General features: G+C 38.3%; 1 protein-coding gene across 3 annotated transcripts in view; it reads right to left on the reverse strand.

The window, feature by feature from the left end:
• Positions 1 to 4,442: 4,442 nt before the first annotated feature.
• The window catches only part of NAP1L1 (nucleosome assembly protein 1 like 1), a 31,726-nt gene continuing 18,833 nt past the window's right edge, over positions 4,443 to 17,335 (reverse strand). For 2 of the 3 annotated variants that reach the window (XM_068400581.1, XM_068400580.1), the window contains exons 5-15: positions 15,582 to 15,723; positions 15,038 to 15,118; positions 14,662 to 14,790; positions 14,096 to 14,167; positions 13,310 to 13,449; positions 9,943 to 10,088; positions 9,830 to 9,849; positions 8,501 to 8,623; positions 7,450 to 7,482; positions 6,995 to 7,045; positions 4,443 to 5,180 (exon numbers count right to left, since the gene is read on the reverse strand). In XM_068400581.1, the coding sequence (XP_068256682.1) occupies positions 5,145 to 5,180; positions 6,995 to 7,045; positions 7,450 to 7,482; positions 8,501 to 8,623; positions 9,830 to 9,849; positions 9,943 to 10,088; positions 13,310 to 13,449; positions 14,096 to 14,167; positions 14,662 to 14,790; positions 15,038 to 15,118; positions 15,582 to 15,723 (973 nt within the window). In that variant the 3' untranslated portion in view covers positions 4,443 to 5,144. The remainder of the gene's footprint in view (positions 5,181 to 6,994; positions 7,046 to 7,449; positions 7,483 to 8,500; positions 8,624 to 9,829; positions 9,850 to 9,942; positions 10,089 to 13,309; positions 13,450 to 14,095; positions 14,168 to 14,661; positions 14,791 to 15,037; positions 15,119 to 15,581; positions 15,724 to 17,335) is intronic. The other variant, XM_068400582.1, reaches the window with a different exon arrangement.

Here is a 17,335-nt window from a genome sequence, read left to right on the forward strand (position 1 = left end):
ACAAATAGATGTGTTGCAATCTGTGATTAAACTAATTAGACAAAAAGTGGTTACTTCTTAAAGTTTATTTTCTTGACCTTTACCATTTGCCAGTAATTTCACTGGAACTTACTGCTGACCAAACACTGAACATGTGATCTGGGGGGCAGACTTTGCCTTTTACAAATTCTATCTCACCAATATGTGTACATACTCCACAGTAAAACAGGCATAAACAGATGAATGAGTTACCATAACTATCAACCACATCACCCCAGGCCTTAGCATTCCCTATAACCCACAGCAGTACCCAATGAAGAAACTCTCTGCAACGTGCAGACTATTGGCATTGCAGCTGCTCCAGCCTGTCTTTTCCAAAGTCCCTTGCACTTCAGAGAGTGCTGTCTTCTAAAATATTAAAAAGCACACTTTGTAGAGCGAAGCCAGCCTGTAAGAGGGTTTAAATGACCTGATGCTTTTTAGATTTCATCACCCGGTGCTGAGAAAAACATGCTTTGAGTTCAGAACATACTGACTGCTTCTCATCAACTACAGGGTAAACCCAAGTTTGGGCAGATACTAGCAACACTTGAGCATATAGAAGCACAGCTCACAACAGCTAAGTTCAGGAGCTAAGTCCCTTCCACTGCTGCAGAGACAACTTTTCCTGTCAACTCAGCACGATTTACATACCTGTGAAAACACCACAAGCCCTTCTGCTACACCCCCACGCTCCTTGTGCTCCCACTTCTGGTGTACTCCAATCAGACACAAATGTGGAATAGCTCATCTGCTTCGTGTGCTCTGTCTTGTCTGCTTTACTTGCTCTAATTTTCCTACAAAAGCAGAGACACAGGCCACACATGGAAGACTACTAGGTCTGAGCAGAGGTCTAACAGGAGGATTTAAAGAGTGATGAGATTAATCTTGCCCAAGATACCATGTGGACAAGCTTCCAACTCCTCTTGATAGCATACAGAAGTAACACTTAGCATTTCCAGTAGATGGATTTACGTTCACTTTAGGTAAGCATTAGCAATTAAAAGTCACTACTTCAACATCCTCTTGAAAACTTGCAGGGAACCAGTGCATCTCAAACAGAACTGTGCAGTTAAGAAATGAAACTGAAGGTGTGGTAGCAACGACTTCTCTGACCCATACAAAAAAGTCTTGGATTGCAGGAGGCTACATCTGCACAGAATGAAGGAGGACATGCTGTAGAGCTGAGTCTACCTACTCCAACAATGGTGCAGCTCTAGCCCCAACCTAGTAGGCCATCAAGGCCATTACATGCAGAAATGCCTTCATTATCTGACTGTCACCTTTGTACTGAGGAGTTTAGCGTTTTGTTTCCTTAAGCCACTGAGAATGCCACAACACAATCCTCCTCTCCAACACAAGGCATCTGAGAAGCAACTGCTGTACAGACACCTTTGGAAATAGGATATCTGGCAGACAAGCTAATCATGCATTTGTACACAAGTTCCCTATCAATTTCTGAATTAGGTCTACAACAATGGGCCTTAAAACACAGGGAAGTTTAAGTACCAGCTTGAAGGCCAAGATGAACACATTCAGTTCCTGCACTTTTCTATATTCTGCTGTTTGGGGTTTTTTTTCATTTAACAAGTAAAAACATGTCAAAATTACAATATCTGCTATATAGCTTGGGAAACATCAGCTCCAAGAATGCAACTAAGAATCTGAGCTTACGAAGCTAGTTAGCTGTAGGACACATTGGTAAGAAGTGTCAATATGCCTAGTGTTTAAAATAATCCAAGGTAACATTTCTAACTGCACCTGACATCATCCTTCTCCAGAAAGTAAAACTTAAGAATGCTAAGCTTAAACATGGTCTACTACTTCATTTCAGGATACTGTTTGTTAATGGTAAAAAAAAAAAAATTAAAAGTTATACCAGACAGGAAAACTCTTTAGTGCTAATTTAATCTAATCAACACTTGCTGAAAAGTGTGTAATTACCAAGAAGCATCCCTCTCCATCAAGCATAAGCTCTGAGTGCCCCTTCCTCTCATCCAAAGTCTCAGTTAATTCTCCTGCCTCTTTCCTCACCAACCCCACATTTTTCCCTAATTCTCCCTTCACTACAGCAACCAAAACTGGACAGAAGATATCATTTACACAGATCTTAAATTTTGGTGCAGTACTGCAACAACGGACCAAGAAATCCTATTTCAGTACTGCAACAACGGACCAAGAAATCCTATTTCAGTGACACATTTTCCTAGCCTGAACTTGTTAACAAGGTAACTTATCTTCCTCAAATACTAAATGAACAGTTTTCTCTACAGCTGGTATAAATCCATGAAAAGTGAAAAGAATGAGTCACAATACTCCAATCAATGTTGAAAGTTTAATGTTCCTGCTACATATTGCCTTTCAGACTTGCTAAACAAGAGTGTGGCTGATCACAAAACTATGTTAAGCACCAAAACAGTTTTTATTTAACTGATGCCATAAGAACTGGCACCTCAATTTATGAGATTATATCCTTCCTTTTGCTGCAGTCTGGAGAGCACAGGAACTTCTGATTTAGAACTAGCGAGTCAATCCAGAGAGAAGCTTACCAAAAATCTGTCAGAGATTGATTCATGACTCTGGATCTTGCAGGCTGAAGGTGAGCTTTGACATCTACCAACTCCCCTTTTCAAATACTGTATCCCATTGTATAACATGAAGATATTAAATGAGAAAGCAATTGAAACACAAACCAAATTTCTTAAGAACAGTGACTTCCAAAATTTATCAGACAACTTTTAACAGTGCTTTCTGTTTTTAAGATACAGTTACCAGACGCTGTTAGTAAAAATGGGCTAGATCTAAGTAAGGACTTCAGATACTTCTCATGTCTGAAAGTATGAGCCCCAAAGCCCTGTATTAATGACTGCTCAAGCTCATATCATATCAGTTTGGTCTCTGCATGCCCTGAAGTTAAGATTAAAACTTAATGCTGGAAGACATTCAGAGAAGAGACCAAGTGATACTCAAACACCTGGCAGGGTCAGTGCCTCAAAGGATAAGCATATTCTGTCAGGATTTATGTCACCACAAGAACACAACCACATCTACTTTAACAGACAGCTACCAGAGTGTGTGTGATGTTAACCTTTTATTAATGTATTTTTCTACGCTATGATCTACTAAGAGCACAGCTTCAACAGTATTGTTTTATATACAGCTACAGATAACAAGAGCTCCCTCTCCAAATCCATAAATATCTGGAGATAAGAAAGATGAAGCCTGACAGGGATTCTGAAATGAAGCAGTGTGGTACTTAAGCCTTCAAGGAATTTAAAAAAAAAAACCCACCAAACCAGTTTAGACAGAGCACACTAGACCTTCTTCCTCTCAGGGGAGCTGAGGATTCAGAAGGGCACTTGGGATAAGCTTCATTCTGTATTACTTACCCTCCAAGCAAGATACACGCTAGAGAAACTCTTCCACCAGCCCCATCCTCATGTGGCAGTTGCCTCCTGCTTGCCTTGCTCTTTTCAAACCTTTAACCCTTCATGGCTAAGTCAGTATATCAGTGGCAAGGAAAAAAAAAAAGAAAAAAAGCAGCTACTGCAGAAATCAAACCATGGCTAGCTGGACATTTCTTTCCAACCCTACGAGTACCTTCCCATGCCTCAAAAAGTTATCTGGGTACTTGCTTGGAAGATCAGAACTTCTATAGTTATGTGAAAGACAAGATTGCACAGAGTACAGTAGCATCTTACTGACTGGGAAAACTCAAATGGAAAACATCAGTTCATAGTCCCTTCAAGCTGAGTGCATTCAAATCCACATCTCAAGAGCACCTTCACTGCTAGGCTAGAGGCAAGGTTATATGAGAAAAATCTTGTAGCCTGTATGTTTCAATTGACAATGAACATCCAATATGGACAAAGCATGAAGCAGAACGTGCAAACATAAGCGTAGCAAACAGAACATTAGGTGAGGAGGGAGGAATTCCTTGGGGTTTGTTTCTTCCTCTGTAGATGCTTGATACAGTGAGTACAAACTAGAATACAGCTACATGTTCTAGCACTCCCTTAGGCTGCAGGGCAGACTTTCTTCAGGACAACCTAACTCTGTATACACAGACTGGAAATCCAAGGCACCTTTCTTGGCTTCAGATTTCATACTAATATCCAATGTCTTAGAGTCAGGCATAGGAATACTGAAGTCCTTTATCAGATCTAGCCCCACTTCTAAAAACCTTTCTTCTCCAAAATGGCAGTGTTGACCAATCACCGAAACATCTAGATCAGATTCACAAGTATCACACTGCAAGTGGAAAGTATGGATCAAACTTTTCAAACTACTGTGTTTGGTTTTCAAATGCTATATTATTTACTTCTCAGTAACTCTCTTGTTTCTAGTATAACGTGAACTGCAGCATGGAAGATGTGCCTCACCAGTTTACACATGCAGATACACACATCATAATAAAACAAGACTAGCTTCTGAAAATACTAGGTTTTATTCACACCCCAGTGGTAAACAATAACCTTAATATGATGACTAGGTTTCTTTTGTAGATCACTATGTCACATAAAATACAAAACCCATAGCATAAACAAGCTGACAGTTATGAATGTTTAATGTGGTCTCGTTGGAAATTAAACAAGTTATACTAGTCTTCTCAAGTAGTCAACTTCAAAATGCATCATCATCTCCTAGTTAGTACAGGTCACTGCCATTTCTATAACAAAGTAATGAAGGCACAGCTAGTGCAAGCAGACTTAAACCCGTTCAGACTACTGGGCTGAAAAATACTTTGGTTGGTTCTTCAGGAGAGAATTTTCTCTAAACAAATATTGGTCTCGGTTAACAGTTCTGATAATCTTCACAGCTGCAGTCTAATAGCTACATGACAAAGACTTTACAAGAACCAAACTATGTAGCAATGAATTAACATTCATGCTTTAGGGGATTTACTGCATCCTACATATTGGCAGAAAATTATACTGTTAAAATGCTAGGTAAATTGAACCTACATTTTAAACTGGTTCTTATGTGTTTGATTTTTTTTTTTTTTTTTTTTTAACAAATTGGTTACTTAATCCTACCAAGATACAAAACATAAGGCTGTAAGTAACTAATAGTTGTGTTTAGGCTATTACAGTGCAGGTAATCCTCAAGGCCACATACACACTGCTTCACTGCTGCTTGCATTCTGCTGGGTTTTGATCCTTCTGTTGAGAAAAAAGGAAATATCAGTTTACAGATATCAGTGTTTTAAAAGGACTATTAATATTGCTAAGCATACTTTTTCAAGTTCCAGTATTCAAGTTGTTATTCCATGTTTTCCCTTAAACTAATTGCCTAGTATTAGCAATACCGCTGTCTTTGGACATGGTAACATCCACAATGCATTTATTTTGGCTTTGTTAGTGCATAGGTATATGGTCCAGAACAAAAATCTGTTCAGAACTAAGTGTGGTGGGAACTAAGTGGGATACTCTGAAAGACACTAAAACTGGAAAAAGGAGGAGGAGGAGTTATGCGTAATAACAAACAACTTGGCCCAAAAGAAGCATCCAGGCCTCTACACAGTTTGAGGCAAAAGAAACTTCCCGTGGTCAGTAACAAGGGCACAACCTTACTCCAGAAGCCACTGTAGAGCAATGCAACGAAACATCAAATCATGGCACGTTCTTAACACTCTGGAAAGATCTTTTGCAATAAATTCCAGTTGTTAGAAAATTCTAACGTGGAAAATTTCTTCTGTTATATTGAAACAGACAGCCAACAATATCTCACAGTAATACAGGAATTTAAGGAAAATGCTTTTTGGGGGCAGAGTTCAGTTGCAAGTTTTACTCCACTACCTCAGTCTGGATAGCTATTCTAAGACCACAGAGCTTCAATAAATTCAGCTAGCTTTCAGCCTGTGATCAGCTTACAACTATTTATTCTTATGCCAATACACTATAGTACTACTACTGTCTCTAGCCCTTTGGCAGTTCTCTCTGAAACTGAGCATACAGTCTTACCCTTTCTCAGTTCTGTTTAGCCCAGAAAAGCAATCTGAAATGGCAGAAATAAGCCCATCCTGCAGCTTTTTCATTTTGATTCCAAAACTTTCTTGAATAGGAAGCAATCTGAATACACTACAGCAGATGCAACATCACCAACAGGCTGTATGTTTTGATTAACAGTGCTATACCCTACGTCTTTCTAGGGGCAACGCTAAGATTATGTAATTCTTTCACTAGTACTTTGATGACAGCTCAGACCATTCCTACTGAAAAATATGCTGCCTCCTCATTTGAAAGGGTAAGCACATTTTGCAGCAGACATTTTTAGTTCACAGAGTTCGTTTTCATGACTGCAAGTTTTACCTACCACCCTCAGATGCTTTCAGGTGGCCAAACGTGCCTTTCCCTCAGCTACGAAAAAGCTATTGAGTGGCTCACAATCACTTTTCCAGCAAACTGAGCTTGACTAGTCATTTGCTCTTTCCATGGAATAAGACAGCTGCCAGTTACACTTCACTATTCACATTTTAGTACTTGGCTGTAGATGCATTCCTGAACCTTGACTTCTGCTACCTCAAGTAATAAGACTTGCTATTAGCTACCCTGAAAAAGCCTAAGTTTTGTACTCTGCTGGGAAAATCTGTGTCAGAGTCAGCTTGTGACAACTTCCCAAAAACTGAAGCGGGATTATGCAGTTCTCTGCATGTCCTCACAACCATTACAGAACATTTTCATCATTAGCAGCAACTTGCTGCACCACAAGTTTATAGAAAACCAAGCCTGACTAATTTCAGTGCTCAAAGCCAAAAGTTACTTTTACAAAATGAGTGTTGGAGAAAGAACTCTCAAAAAGTTGCTCTAACATAATTAGCCTGTCAGAACTGGAACAGAAACAACCTCAGCCAAAACATACTCCCCATAGGAACTATTGATTAAATACTTAAGTTAAAAATCAATATTTAACCTACATAAAATTTTAAGTGTGTGCATGCATACACAAACTTCAAACATTCTTTTTAGTTCCTTACTTTTGGTTCATAATCAGGATCATTTTCTTCATCTGCTTCTTCTTCCCCCTCCTGAAAGAAAACACTTGTTTATATTTAGCTAGCTTATCCACATTCAGCTTCCTGAGCCATTTAAAAAAAATTAAGATTAAATTCTGTTTTTAAATACATTAACTACCACTTTAAATTATGCATATTGTATTAGTTTACCCTCCATAAAGCACATCATCTTTCACATCAGTTGCAACTTAATTTGTAAGACACCTTACAGTCGTCTTCATTTGTTTTGGGTTTTTTTGTTTGTTTTTGTTTTGTTTTGTTTTAATATTCACCCTAGATCCACAAAATGATGTGTTGTATCTCCTATTCATAAGTAATCTTAGTGTCCAGAGCATTCAAAAACTAAAGGAACTTTTATTCCAGCTAACAAATTACAAAAGGGAAACCACTTAACTCAAGGCCATCCATCAACTTACCTCATCATCTGCCTCTTCACCTTCTTCATCATACTAGAAAAGAAAATAAATTGTTTTGATAATGCCATAAATGCAGACATTATGGCTCAAGTACAGCCAGACAACTCAAGTAGATGCCAGAGACCACACCGTAATGTGCTCTAAGAGAACTTCCTATACCTGACAGATTTAAAAATGCTTCATGCATCAGGATGAACAATGTTCAATCTCTTGAGCTATGCTCTGGCATAGAAAACTGCCTACCTCAAGTTACTTACATGCAACGCTGGAAGAGCTCATTAGATTGTGGTAACACTTCTGGCCTGTAGGGTGTCTCAAAGCCTAATGCAATCTGTACAGTCAGACACTTCCCTCTTCCACCTCCCCGAGCCACGGCTTTGGACTAAGGGTACCATTTTATATTCTAAAAATGAATTTTAAGGCAGGATTTATCTTAGCCAAATCATCTGTCCTTGTTTGTGCAGAGGCAAGGGAGAGAAAATATTTTATCCATATAAAATTCTGGGGTTTTGTGGTTTGTTTTTCAAGCTTAAACCCCTTCAAAGCACTTAATTCAAGGTTTACAGAGCTTACTTTGAATATCTTGGCATGCTTTGAATGTGCTTATCTATCATTTTCTAAGAAGAGTGCCCTCCTGAAAGGATCAGGCTTGAATCTCAAGGAACTTGGTAGCCCAGTATCACTGTAAGCACAAAGAACAGGCTGGGCAGCTAGACAGACATACTAATTTGTCCTCTGGAAGCTCATTATAGTTCTACCGAACTATTGGGTACGCTACCCAAGGTATGCCTGGTACACAAAATTCAATTCAGACACCCTCTAAATGTTCAGCTTCTACCACTACTTTTGCCACACAAGTCTGAAGTCACTACTTCAAAGATGAATTACCTTCGTGCTGCTCTTTACTGAACACTCTATGAAGCTCAGCTGAAACTAATGTTGATACATCCCATTCTAAGGATACCAACATTATAAAAGTCAGAAATTACCCTAAGTCTTTAAGCAACATTATTTCAAAGTTTTCAGCATTTTGAAAGAATATTATACTTACATCATCATCATCATCTTCAATAGCTTCTCCTGTGAAGTACAATACTGATCGGGGGACTATACGTTCACGCAAGAAATGACCTATTTCAAAGTCTGCAGCAAGGATTGCCTCGGCATCATCATCCTGCATAAAACAACATTATTTCCTCAACCATAAGCTGATAACTACTTTCTACACAAAAACACAAGTTGCACAGTTTTTTATGTGGTCAGATTTACACAAACCTCATGCGCTGACTTTTTGGTTCAGAACTTGCTTCATAGAATTGAAATTGTGGAGTCAAGTTTTACACTTCACACAGCCTACCTGCATTATGCAGTGAGGGGCTGCTTCTTTAGTAAGCTTAATTATCCAAAATTATGGAGTTTGAGTTTTATTCTTCCCTCACCCTCACTTGCTTTTGTTCTAAGTAATAATACCTCCCATAGACTTTCAGTTCGTATGCACAATACCCTTAAGAACCAGGAGAGCCTAACTAAAGATTTTACAAGCTACTTCTGATCCCCACAATGCATTGCCTCCATGATTCTCATTAAGCAAGCCTTTGTGAAGCACCTGAACACCTTAAAAATGCTTTTGATCCAACCCCACATTTTTACTCCACCAAGTGTTCTGCTGTCTCCCATCTGAGAAGCTATCTTCAATTCAAAAAGCTTGACATTTTTTTTTTTTTAACAGTATGAACATACAGCTTTTGGTGTCCATGCCAACTGGAGCTCTAACAGCATGCTTCTGGAGGCTTTAATTAGATTTCTCCCTCAAGCTTCATGATATATTCAGCACCATTAAGTGTTTTTGGTAGTTTTCCTCCTTACAAAAACAAGGCTTATTGCCACAGTTTTCAACAAATGAGCACACAGAAGAGTGGGCTCTTGCAGTTTTCCATTCTTGCTTTACTGCCTTCTCCAAGAGTTAAGAGCTTCGGAATTTTTAGCAGCATGACATACAAGCCAGCTCATGCAGCCATTAGAGAAGATCATCCAAACAATGCCTGAAGAGAGAGACTTCCACCACCCATTAGTCCAAAGGCCAATAACAAAGATCACTACATTTGTATAACTTAACAATTCACAAGGTAGCTTTCAGGAAGGACAAGCTGTTAAAAGTTTACTAAACTGAACTCTACCATCCAACTCAATAAATACTCCTCTCAACAAAGAAAACTCAAATATATACTATTCATCACAAGTATTCTCAGTTAAATACAGAAACAGTTAAAGCCGAAGCTGTTTAACAAATTCCCAAACAATTTCAACAAACACTATCAATAAAGCCATGAATTCTACTGGTGTTTCCCCTCCACCCCCTTATTTTAAGTAGCCAACTTACCAGGTCTCCACTTTCAGGAACTGCAGGGAAAAAAAAAAAAAAAGAGAAGAAACAAGTGAGTGAAGTACATACTACATTTAAAGTTAATGCAGATAAATTACTGTTCAGTTTACCTTCAGGAGGACTGAAGAAGTTGAAGAAAGAGTCATTGGAAACAGTTTTTGTCACTGTTCTAACTGTTCCACGACCCTTATGTTTCTGCTTCTTCTTAATGGTTTTCAAAGTAACATTCTTTCCTTTTTTCCAGTCTATTTGGCAACTGGAGAGGAAAGAAAAAGAAGAAAAAAACCAGCTGCAGCTTAATACCATTCTCCTTGTTACAGGTACCTACTGAGACTGTCACAGCTACAAGGGATACAGTGAATGTAAAATACTATAAAAATAATATAAAACGTAGTATTTTTTCAGTGCTATCTTTTCATTAGTTTATACTTTTGAGAACTAAAGTAACAAGTTCATTTTAGGATTGAAGTTTTTTCATCCAAAAGTTTCTCCTTCCCCACTCAATCTCTGAAATACTAATTTTCATCTGCTACCAAGTTCTACCCAGTTTCCTATCCAAGAATGGTGTCACATCATTTTCAATGCTACCGATCCATTATAAAATAATGTCATATTCGGTTACGCTACTGATATGCCAAGGTTTACCACACCTATCATTGTAATCATTGAGCCCTTAAAATAATGCATCAAGCAGGTGTGTAGTTTTTGGCCAGTTTTTAGTTGTTTGTTTGTTGGGTTTTTGCATTTGGGGTTTGTTTTTTTTTTTTAACTCCATTCTGCTAAGTCACACCCACAGGCTTGTCTGACACTCACACAGAATTCGGGGGACATGTAAATGAAGAATTCACATCAATAAGACCGTCTGCATGTGCAGAAGTTTCTGATTATATTCCTTTAAAGACTCAAAGGAAGGAGGTGAGTTGTTTTGGGATAAGAAGAGGCTTAGTTAAAACACAAACAAGGAGTAGGAATAAATCACCTTCACAGAAGCAGAGAATCATCTTACAGTGACCTCTGCCAGGATTTATGCTTTTCAAAAACAGTTCAAACTAGAGAAGACAAAACAGTTTGATCAAAGCTACTCAAGCACTTCAAGACTAAATCTTACAGGATATTTGCAGAAATATATTACATTAAGTGATTGGGAAATGAAGTGCTAAATAAAAGTCTGTATCAGTAACTGCACAGTAACATATGGGTAAAACCAACCCTGACTATGCAGTGATAGGTTCTAAATTAGTTATCACTCAGAAGAGCAGTCAGAACATTAGAGACATTAACATGAAAGCAACTGAACAGGTCATTGATGCACAGAACCCTGATGTACCCATAAGGCTAATTGCGTAAGACTCAGGTTTCTCTTGTCCTTCTGTTCACAGGAAAAGGGACGTGTACAGAATAAAGAGATTATTTAGTCTGAGGAATAACAGCTAATTTAGAACAAACGACATCACAGAGAAAGAAGTGTGAGGAACCTGGAGTTAATATTCTCGATTTCTCAAACAGATCAACTGAAAGACACTCAAAGGCAAACATTCAACAGTTATAAAACAAACTGGACACTGGCGATACAGAAAGTAAAACTGTAACAGACTTGCCAAAATGCCGCATATCAGAAATACAAAAGGATTAAAAGAAATGATCAAACAAATTTTGAAAAAAGTTGTCAAGGCATACAAAAAGATAACACCATCCATCCTCCAATTCAGCTTTAGTGATTGCAGAACAGTACTTCTAGATAAATACTAATTAGATTTTTTTTATTTACATGCATATATAATACATATACTATATATACTTTAAGGACACTTCCCATAGAGGCCAAGAGCTCTCAATCACCATGTGTAAGAAATCAGGAAAGGAAGGCAGGAGACTGGCATGGCTGAGTAGAGACCTGCTGGTCAAACTAAAGGGCAAGAAGGAAATGCACAGGCAGTGGAAGCAGGGATAGGTGTCCTGGGAAGAGTACAGAGATGCTGCCTGGTTGTGTAGGAATGGGGTCAGGAAGGCCAAGGTGCAGCTGGAGCTGAACTTGGCAAGGGACACAAAGAATAATAATAAGGGCTTCTACAGGTATGCCAATCAGAAAAGGAAGGTCAAAGAAAGTACACCTCCTCAATGAACACAACTTGTAACAACAGATGAGGAGAAGGCTGAGATATTCAACAACATTTTTGCCTCAATCCTCACTGGCAATCTCTCTAAATTGGAGAGCTATGGATTTGATGGATGGACTGTTTGGTGAATGAGGAATTGGCTGAAAAAAAAAATTGCATCCAGAGACTAGTGGTCAACTGCTCAATGTCCAGATGGAGATCAGTGACGAGTGGTGTCCCTCAGGGGTCTGTACTGGGACCAGTACTGTTTAGTATCTTCATCAATCCCACTGTTTGTCATCAAGCATACCCTCAGCAAGTTTGCAGATGACACCAAGCTGAGTGGGGTGATTGACATGCCTGAGGGACAGGACACCATTCAGAGGGACCTGGACAAGCTTGAGAAGTGGGCCCATATGAACCTCATCAGGGTCAACAAGGTGAAGTGCAAGGTCCTGCACATGGGTTGGGGCAATCCCCAGTATCAATACAGGCTGGGGGATAAAGGGATTGAGAGCAGCCCTGCAGAGAGGGATTTGGGGGTACTGGTGGATGAAAAGCTGGACATGAGCCAGCAATCTGTGCTAACAGCCCAGAAAGCCAACCATATCCTGGGCTACATTAAAAAAAGTATGGCCAGTAGGTCAAGGGAGGTAATTCTGCCCCTCTGCTCTGCTCTCATGAGACCCCACCTGGAGTACTGCATCCAGCTCTGGGGTCCCCAACATAAGAGTAACATGGAGCTGTTGGAGAGTCCAGAGGAGGGCCATGAAGGTGATCAGAAGCATGGAACACCTCTCCTACGACGAAATGCTGAGAGAGTTGAGGTGGTTTAGCCCAGAGAAGAGACTGCTCTGGGGAGACTTTATTGCAGCCTTTCTGTACTTAAAGGTGGCTTATAAGAAAGATGGGGACAGATTTGCAATAAGGCCTGTAGCAACAGGACAAGGGGTAACGGTTTTAAACTAAAAGAGGGTAGATTCAGACTAGATATAAGGAAGAAATTTTTTTACAATGAGGGTAGTGAAACACTGGAACAGGTTGCCCAGAGAGGTTGTAGATGCCCTGGAAACATTCAAGGCCAGGTTGGACAGGGCTCTGAGCAACCCGATCTATTGAAAGACGTCCCTGCATTGCAGGGGGGTTGGACTAGATGACCTTTAAAAGTCCCTTCTAGCCAAAATCATTCTATGATATAGTTTTATCTATTGCATTGAAATTACTGAAATAAACTAAAACACTCAAGTCAAACCCACCTGTTTACAAGTTACTAAGTAGCAGTATCTTTTCCAGCACCTTCCCAAGATGCTGTAAGTCTACAGTTGGATAATGCTAAGGAAGAAACTGTTACATTACCTTAAAGCTATTTATTAGCACTTACCCTGTACAACCCATGATTTCCGGTCCATCAAAGGAGAAGGGATCAGAATCATCTGGTTCTGACCTCATTCTATACGTCTTTGTCAACACTTCATTTGTGAAGTAGTCATTTGGTTCAAAATGAAATTCTAAGGTGAAACTCTTAAAAAGAATTGCAGAGCAACAACTTCAGCAATTTAGCAACACATACCTTTAACTTCTAAGTACCTAAAATCTAAAACCAGAAATACATATGCACAGAACATATCTATCTCCACCAATACTGAAACAGTGCACATACGTAACTCATTCTGGAATTTGCTGCTCAAGTTGTACAATAAATCTTCAAATGTTTTTATTTACCACGTTAATCTTCTGCTTATTACCTAATATACTGCAAGATCTCCCGGTGTACAGCTTTCCTGGTGCTAACATACAGGAGATAACTCCTAAATCTAAAATATTAAAACTTAGCAAGCTATCTGGTTTCTGACATGGAAATTATATCCAATTGTAACAGTTATACAAAAAGTACCTGAAGGTATCAAAATTTAAAGGTGAAACTTAGTCATCTGATATTAAGGCCAAGTTATTAACGCATCAGAATTTGAAGGTTAAATTAATTATAAAGTCATTAATATAATACTGCAAGACTAGTACCGGTCCTTGTACTGTTTTACAGAAGACAAGAAGCAGCTGCGTATTTCTCATAATTGCCATAAGACAATTGGCTATCACAGACCACACTACTAGTATACAAATAAAAGTCTTAACATAAAAGTAATCTTGTTCAATAGGTTAAACTAACCATAGGTTGTCCAACTTCTGAAAATTTCACTTTTATATCTTTTAAGTGTTTCAGGATAGGTTCATCATGTTCCTGAAAAGAAAACACAGTTTATTCAACTTTCATAACATTAAATTGTACACAGATTTAAGACCCTGCAGAGATAAAAAGCCATATTTAGAATGAGTTTTACATATGACAAGAACCTTGTTACAGCACTGAAACATTTTCAAGAACATGACCAGCAGATGGCAACAATGGCCGTACAGTTTCCACTGCAGTACACAACCTAAATCCATGCAAACACCAAATAGGTTTTTAGCAATATCTAATACACATCTCACACACACACTCCCATAAGCACAGAACGTGTATTAGTAAAGTAAAATAACTTCAAAAAATACCATAGTCAGAAGGTATTTCAGAGTGCTCTGTCCTCTCAGCTGAACAAAGTACCAGAGATAACATCGAAGTACTTGTTCCATTTTTGCTCTCCAACGGACACATCAAGTAATGTACTGTTTCTACTCCTTTCTTAAAGACACTTGGATTAATGCAACTTTAAACAAGCCTGGGCCACCACCTACCTGAACCATATCACTGAGCAAGTCCACATTCTTGAATACTGTCAGCCAAAACTCAGGAATTCCTTTCGGGTCTTCTTTTTCTTCATCTTTTTTTTCCTCTTCAAGCTTGGCTTTCTCTTTCATTTCCTCCTTGATAGAATAAAAATGTTAGTTTTTCTTAATTTTAAAGGAGTGCCCACAAGGTTCATTAACAGTTTTATGTTGATACTAGTACAGATTAAATTCCATGTGCATGCTTTAAGCAATCATTAAGAATTACCATTATTATAAGCAAGTAATCATTATGCACCCAAATTTTTTAAACTTTAGTTACTACATTGAATCTTGTTTCATGCTAAAGCTTGAGATATTGATGAGAACCGAGTAAGATACTCACTGAAATTTCTTCTTCAACATCTGCTTTCCATTCACACTCTTCCTCTGTAGGTTCATAGATTGCATTGATAATTTCACTTCGCTGGAAGATTAAACCAAGAATACCTTCATGCTTCCTAGTCATTGCAACCAGCAATGCCCTAACTGATAAATTCCTAATCCTAAAGCTACACAATTAGTAATACATTAACTATTTATCAAAACTTTTTCTTCTGGCCTTAGAAGATGACTCAGCAGTTACAGGCTTTTCAACACGCTAAAATAAGCACTAAAGTTCCGGAAAGGTTACCATACCATCTGACATCTGCTCAATTAACAAGATGAGGCCTGGTATATTGAAGTGAATTTGGTAATCATGGAACAGCCTGAACCTTTCTCTCCCTTACTCTTAGTTGATATTCACACAGATGGTAAAATGGTGTCAATTGAATTGAATGGGCACATACGACACCAAAATAATTCAGAACATGCATAAGCTTTCAGTTTATATTTCCTTGTGTTTTAGCTAAAGCTTTTAAGTACAAATCAGATTAGAATTAAAATACCTTGTCAAATAAGGGCTGATAGAGAGCAGCATACTTTCTTTCCAGCTCATGAACTTCCTCATAGAACTTTGCTTCTATCTGTGCACACTGAACTTGAAGGTTCTTGAGAGCATTCACACGTCTTTTAACAACTTTAGGCAAGCTGAAAAATTCAGTGACAAAACTGTTACTAACACTGCATGCTAAGCACATGTTGACCCCTCCTTAACCAGCTCCCCTTAATAACCAACTTGCATCAAAACAGATCTTACACTCTACTTTAAGATTTAGAAAGTTGAACAAATCATAACTATGACCCACTGTACCATGTGGATTGAAACTGCTAGCATGGGCTCTTAAACTGAGGCTTAACCTGAATTAGAACCAGAGTATTCTGAACACCTGGATCAATCGTACGACAAGCTTGTGCAATAAAACTTCATACTAAAATTGAGTTTTACATTACCAATGAGCAGCATAGCAAATGCATATGATTGAGCAGAATTAAAAAAGGTCTAATCACTAACTGGCTTGGTTTTATGAAAGAAAGTTCAACATGATTGAATTATTACTTTGCTAAGGAAGTCAATCATCAAAATTAAAATTTTTGTTTCACTCAGGAAAGCAGCTGGTACTACTGCCTTCTAACATATAAACTGTCACTCCCAAAATGAGCCAGAACTGTTTTGCTACATGAGCCACTGTATTATACATGTATAAAAGGAAAGCAATTAATGCAATCCTCATTATAAATACTTGTCAGCTACAACTCTTTAATACAAGTTTCACTTCAGTAAAATATGCTAACATACACTTACTGTTAGGACAGAAAGTTACCTACATCAAGGCTACTGGTGAGATATATGGGGTAGACTGACAACCTCCATTGCATATGAGGTGGGCCAAACCCCAGCATATGGCTGCAGAAGACTACTGTGTTAACTTCCCATATTTATTTTATTTAAGCAGTTGGGCCACATTATTTAGAACACAGTAGCAAACAACTGCTTTTAACTGTTAGGACCAGCTTCAGGTTAGAGGAAGTAACCAAGAATATGTTACCTTAGTTAAATGCTGAAAGTTTGCATTAATGAAAGCTATCTTACCCTCTATTAGGTAGGACAAGCACATGTTTCAACATCCTTGTTCACTTCAAAATGCAGAACCCTACTCCCTGATGGCTTTATGCTCAACATGAATATACTATTTCGGGTTACTGAGATAATATGCAGACCACCAAGAAATCAAGGTTTCCCTTAACCTTCCAATTTGGGCAATAGTACATCTGCTACACAAACTACAAAAAAAGCTTACATTTAGTCATGTATGTTCATAAAGGGTTGATAACATTCTTGTTACTCTTTTTTCCATAAGTTAGTCAAGTTAATAATTTGCTGTAATTTTATCTTCAAGTACAATATCAGAACTAACAGCAACTTAAGTAGCAAGTTCAGTTAGTTCAGGAAAAAAATGTTAAGAAAATTAATACGACCGCACAGATAAGTCATACAGCAATCACCCACTTAATGCCACATGCATGTATTTAGACTAAGACTACTGGTCCTAGCAATTGCATATAAAAACACTGTGAAATTTCTAAGAGGTAGTGCCAAACAGCATGTCCAACTCCAGTATGTCAGAGTAAAGATTTTAACCCCTTTATTAAAGAACCTAGAATCTTTTGCATGTGTTAAAGCTACATTTTGTTACAGGCCATGCCAACTAGTTCAAATTTCACAATTTGTACATCCATTACCTTTATAAACTCTGTACTT

This window comes from Nyctibius grandis, chromosome 5, assembly GCF_013368605.1.
Source record: "Nyctibius grandis isolate bNycGra1 chromosome 5, bNycGra1.pri, whole genome shotgun sequence".
Lineage (NCBI taxonomy): Eukaryota > Metazoa > Chordata > Aves > Nyctibiiformes > Nyctibiidae > Nyctibius > Nyctibius grandis.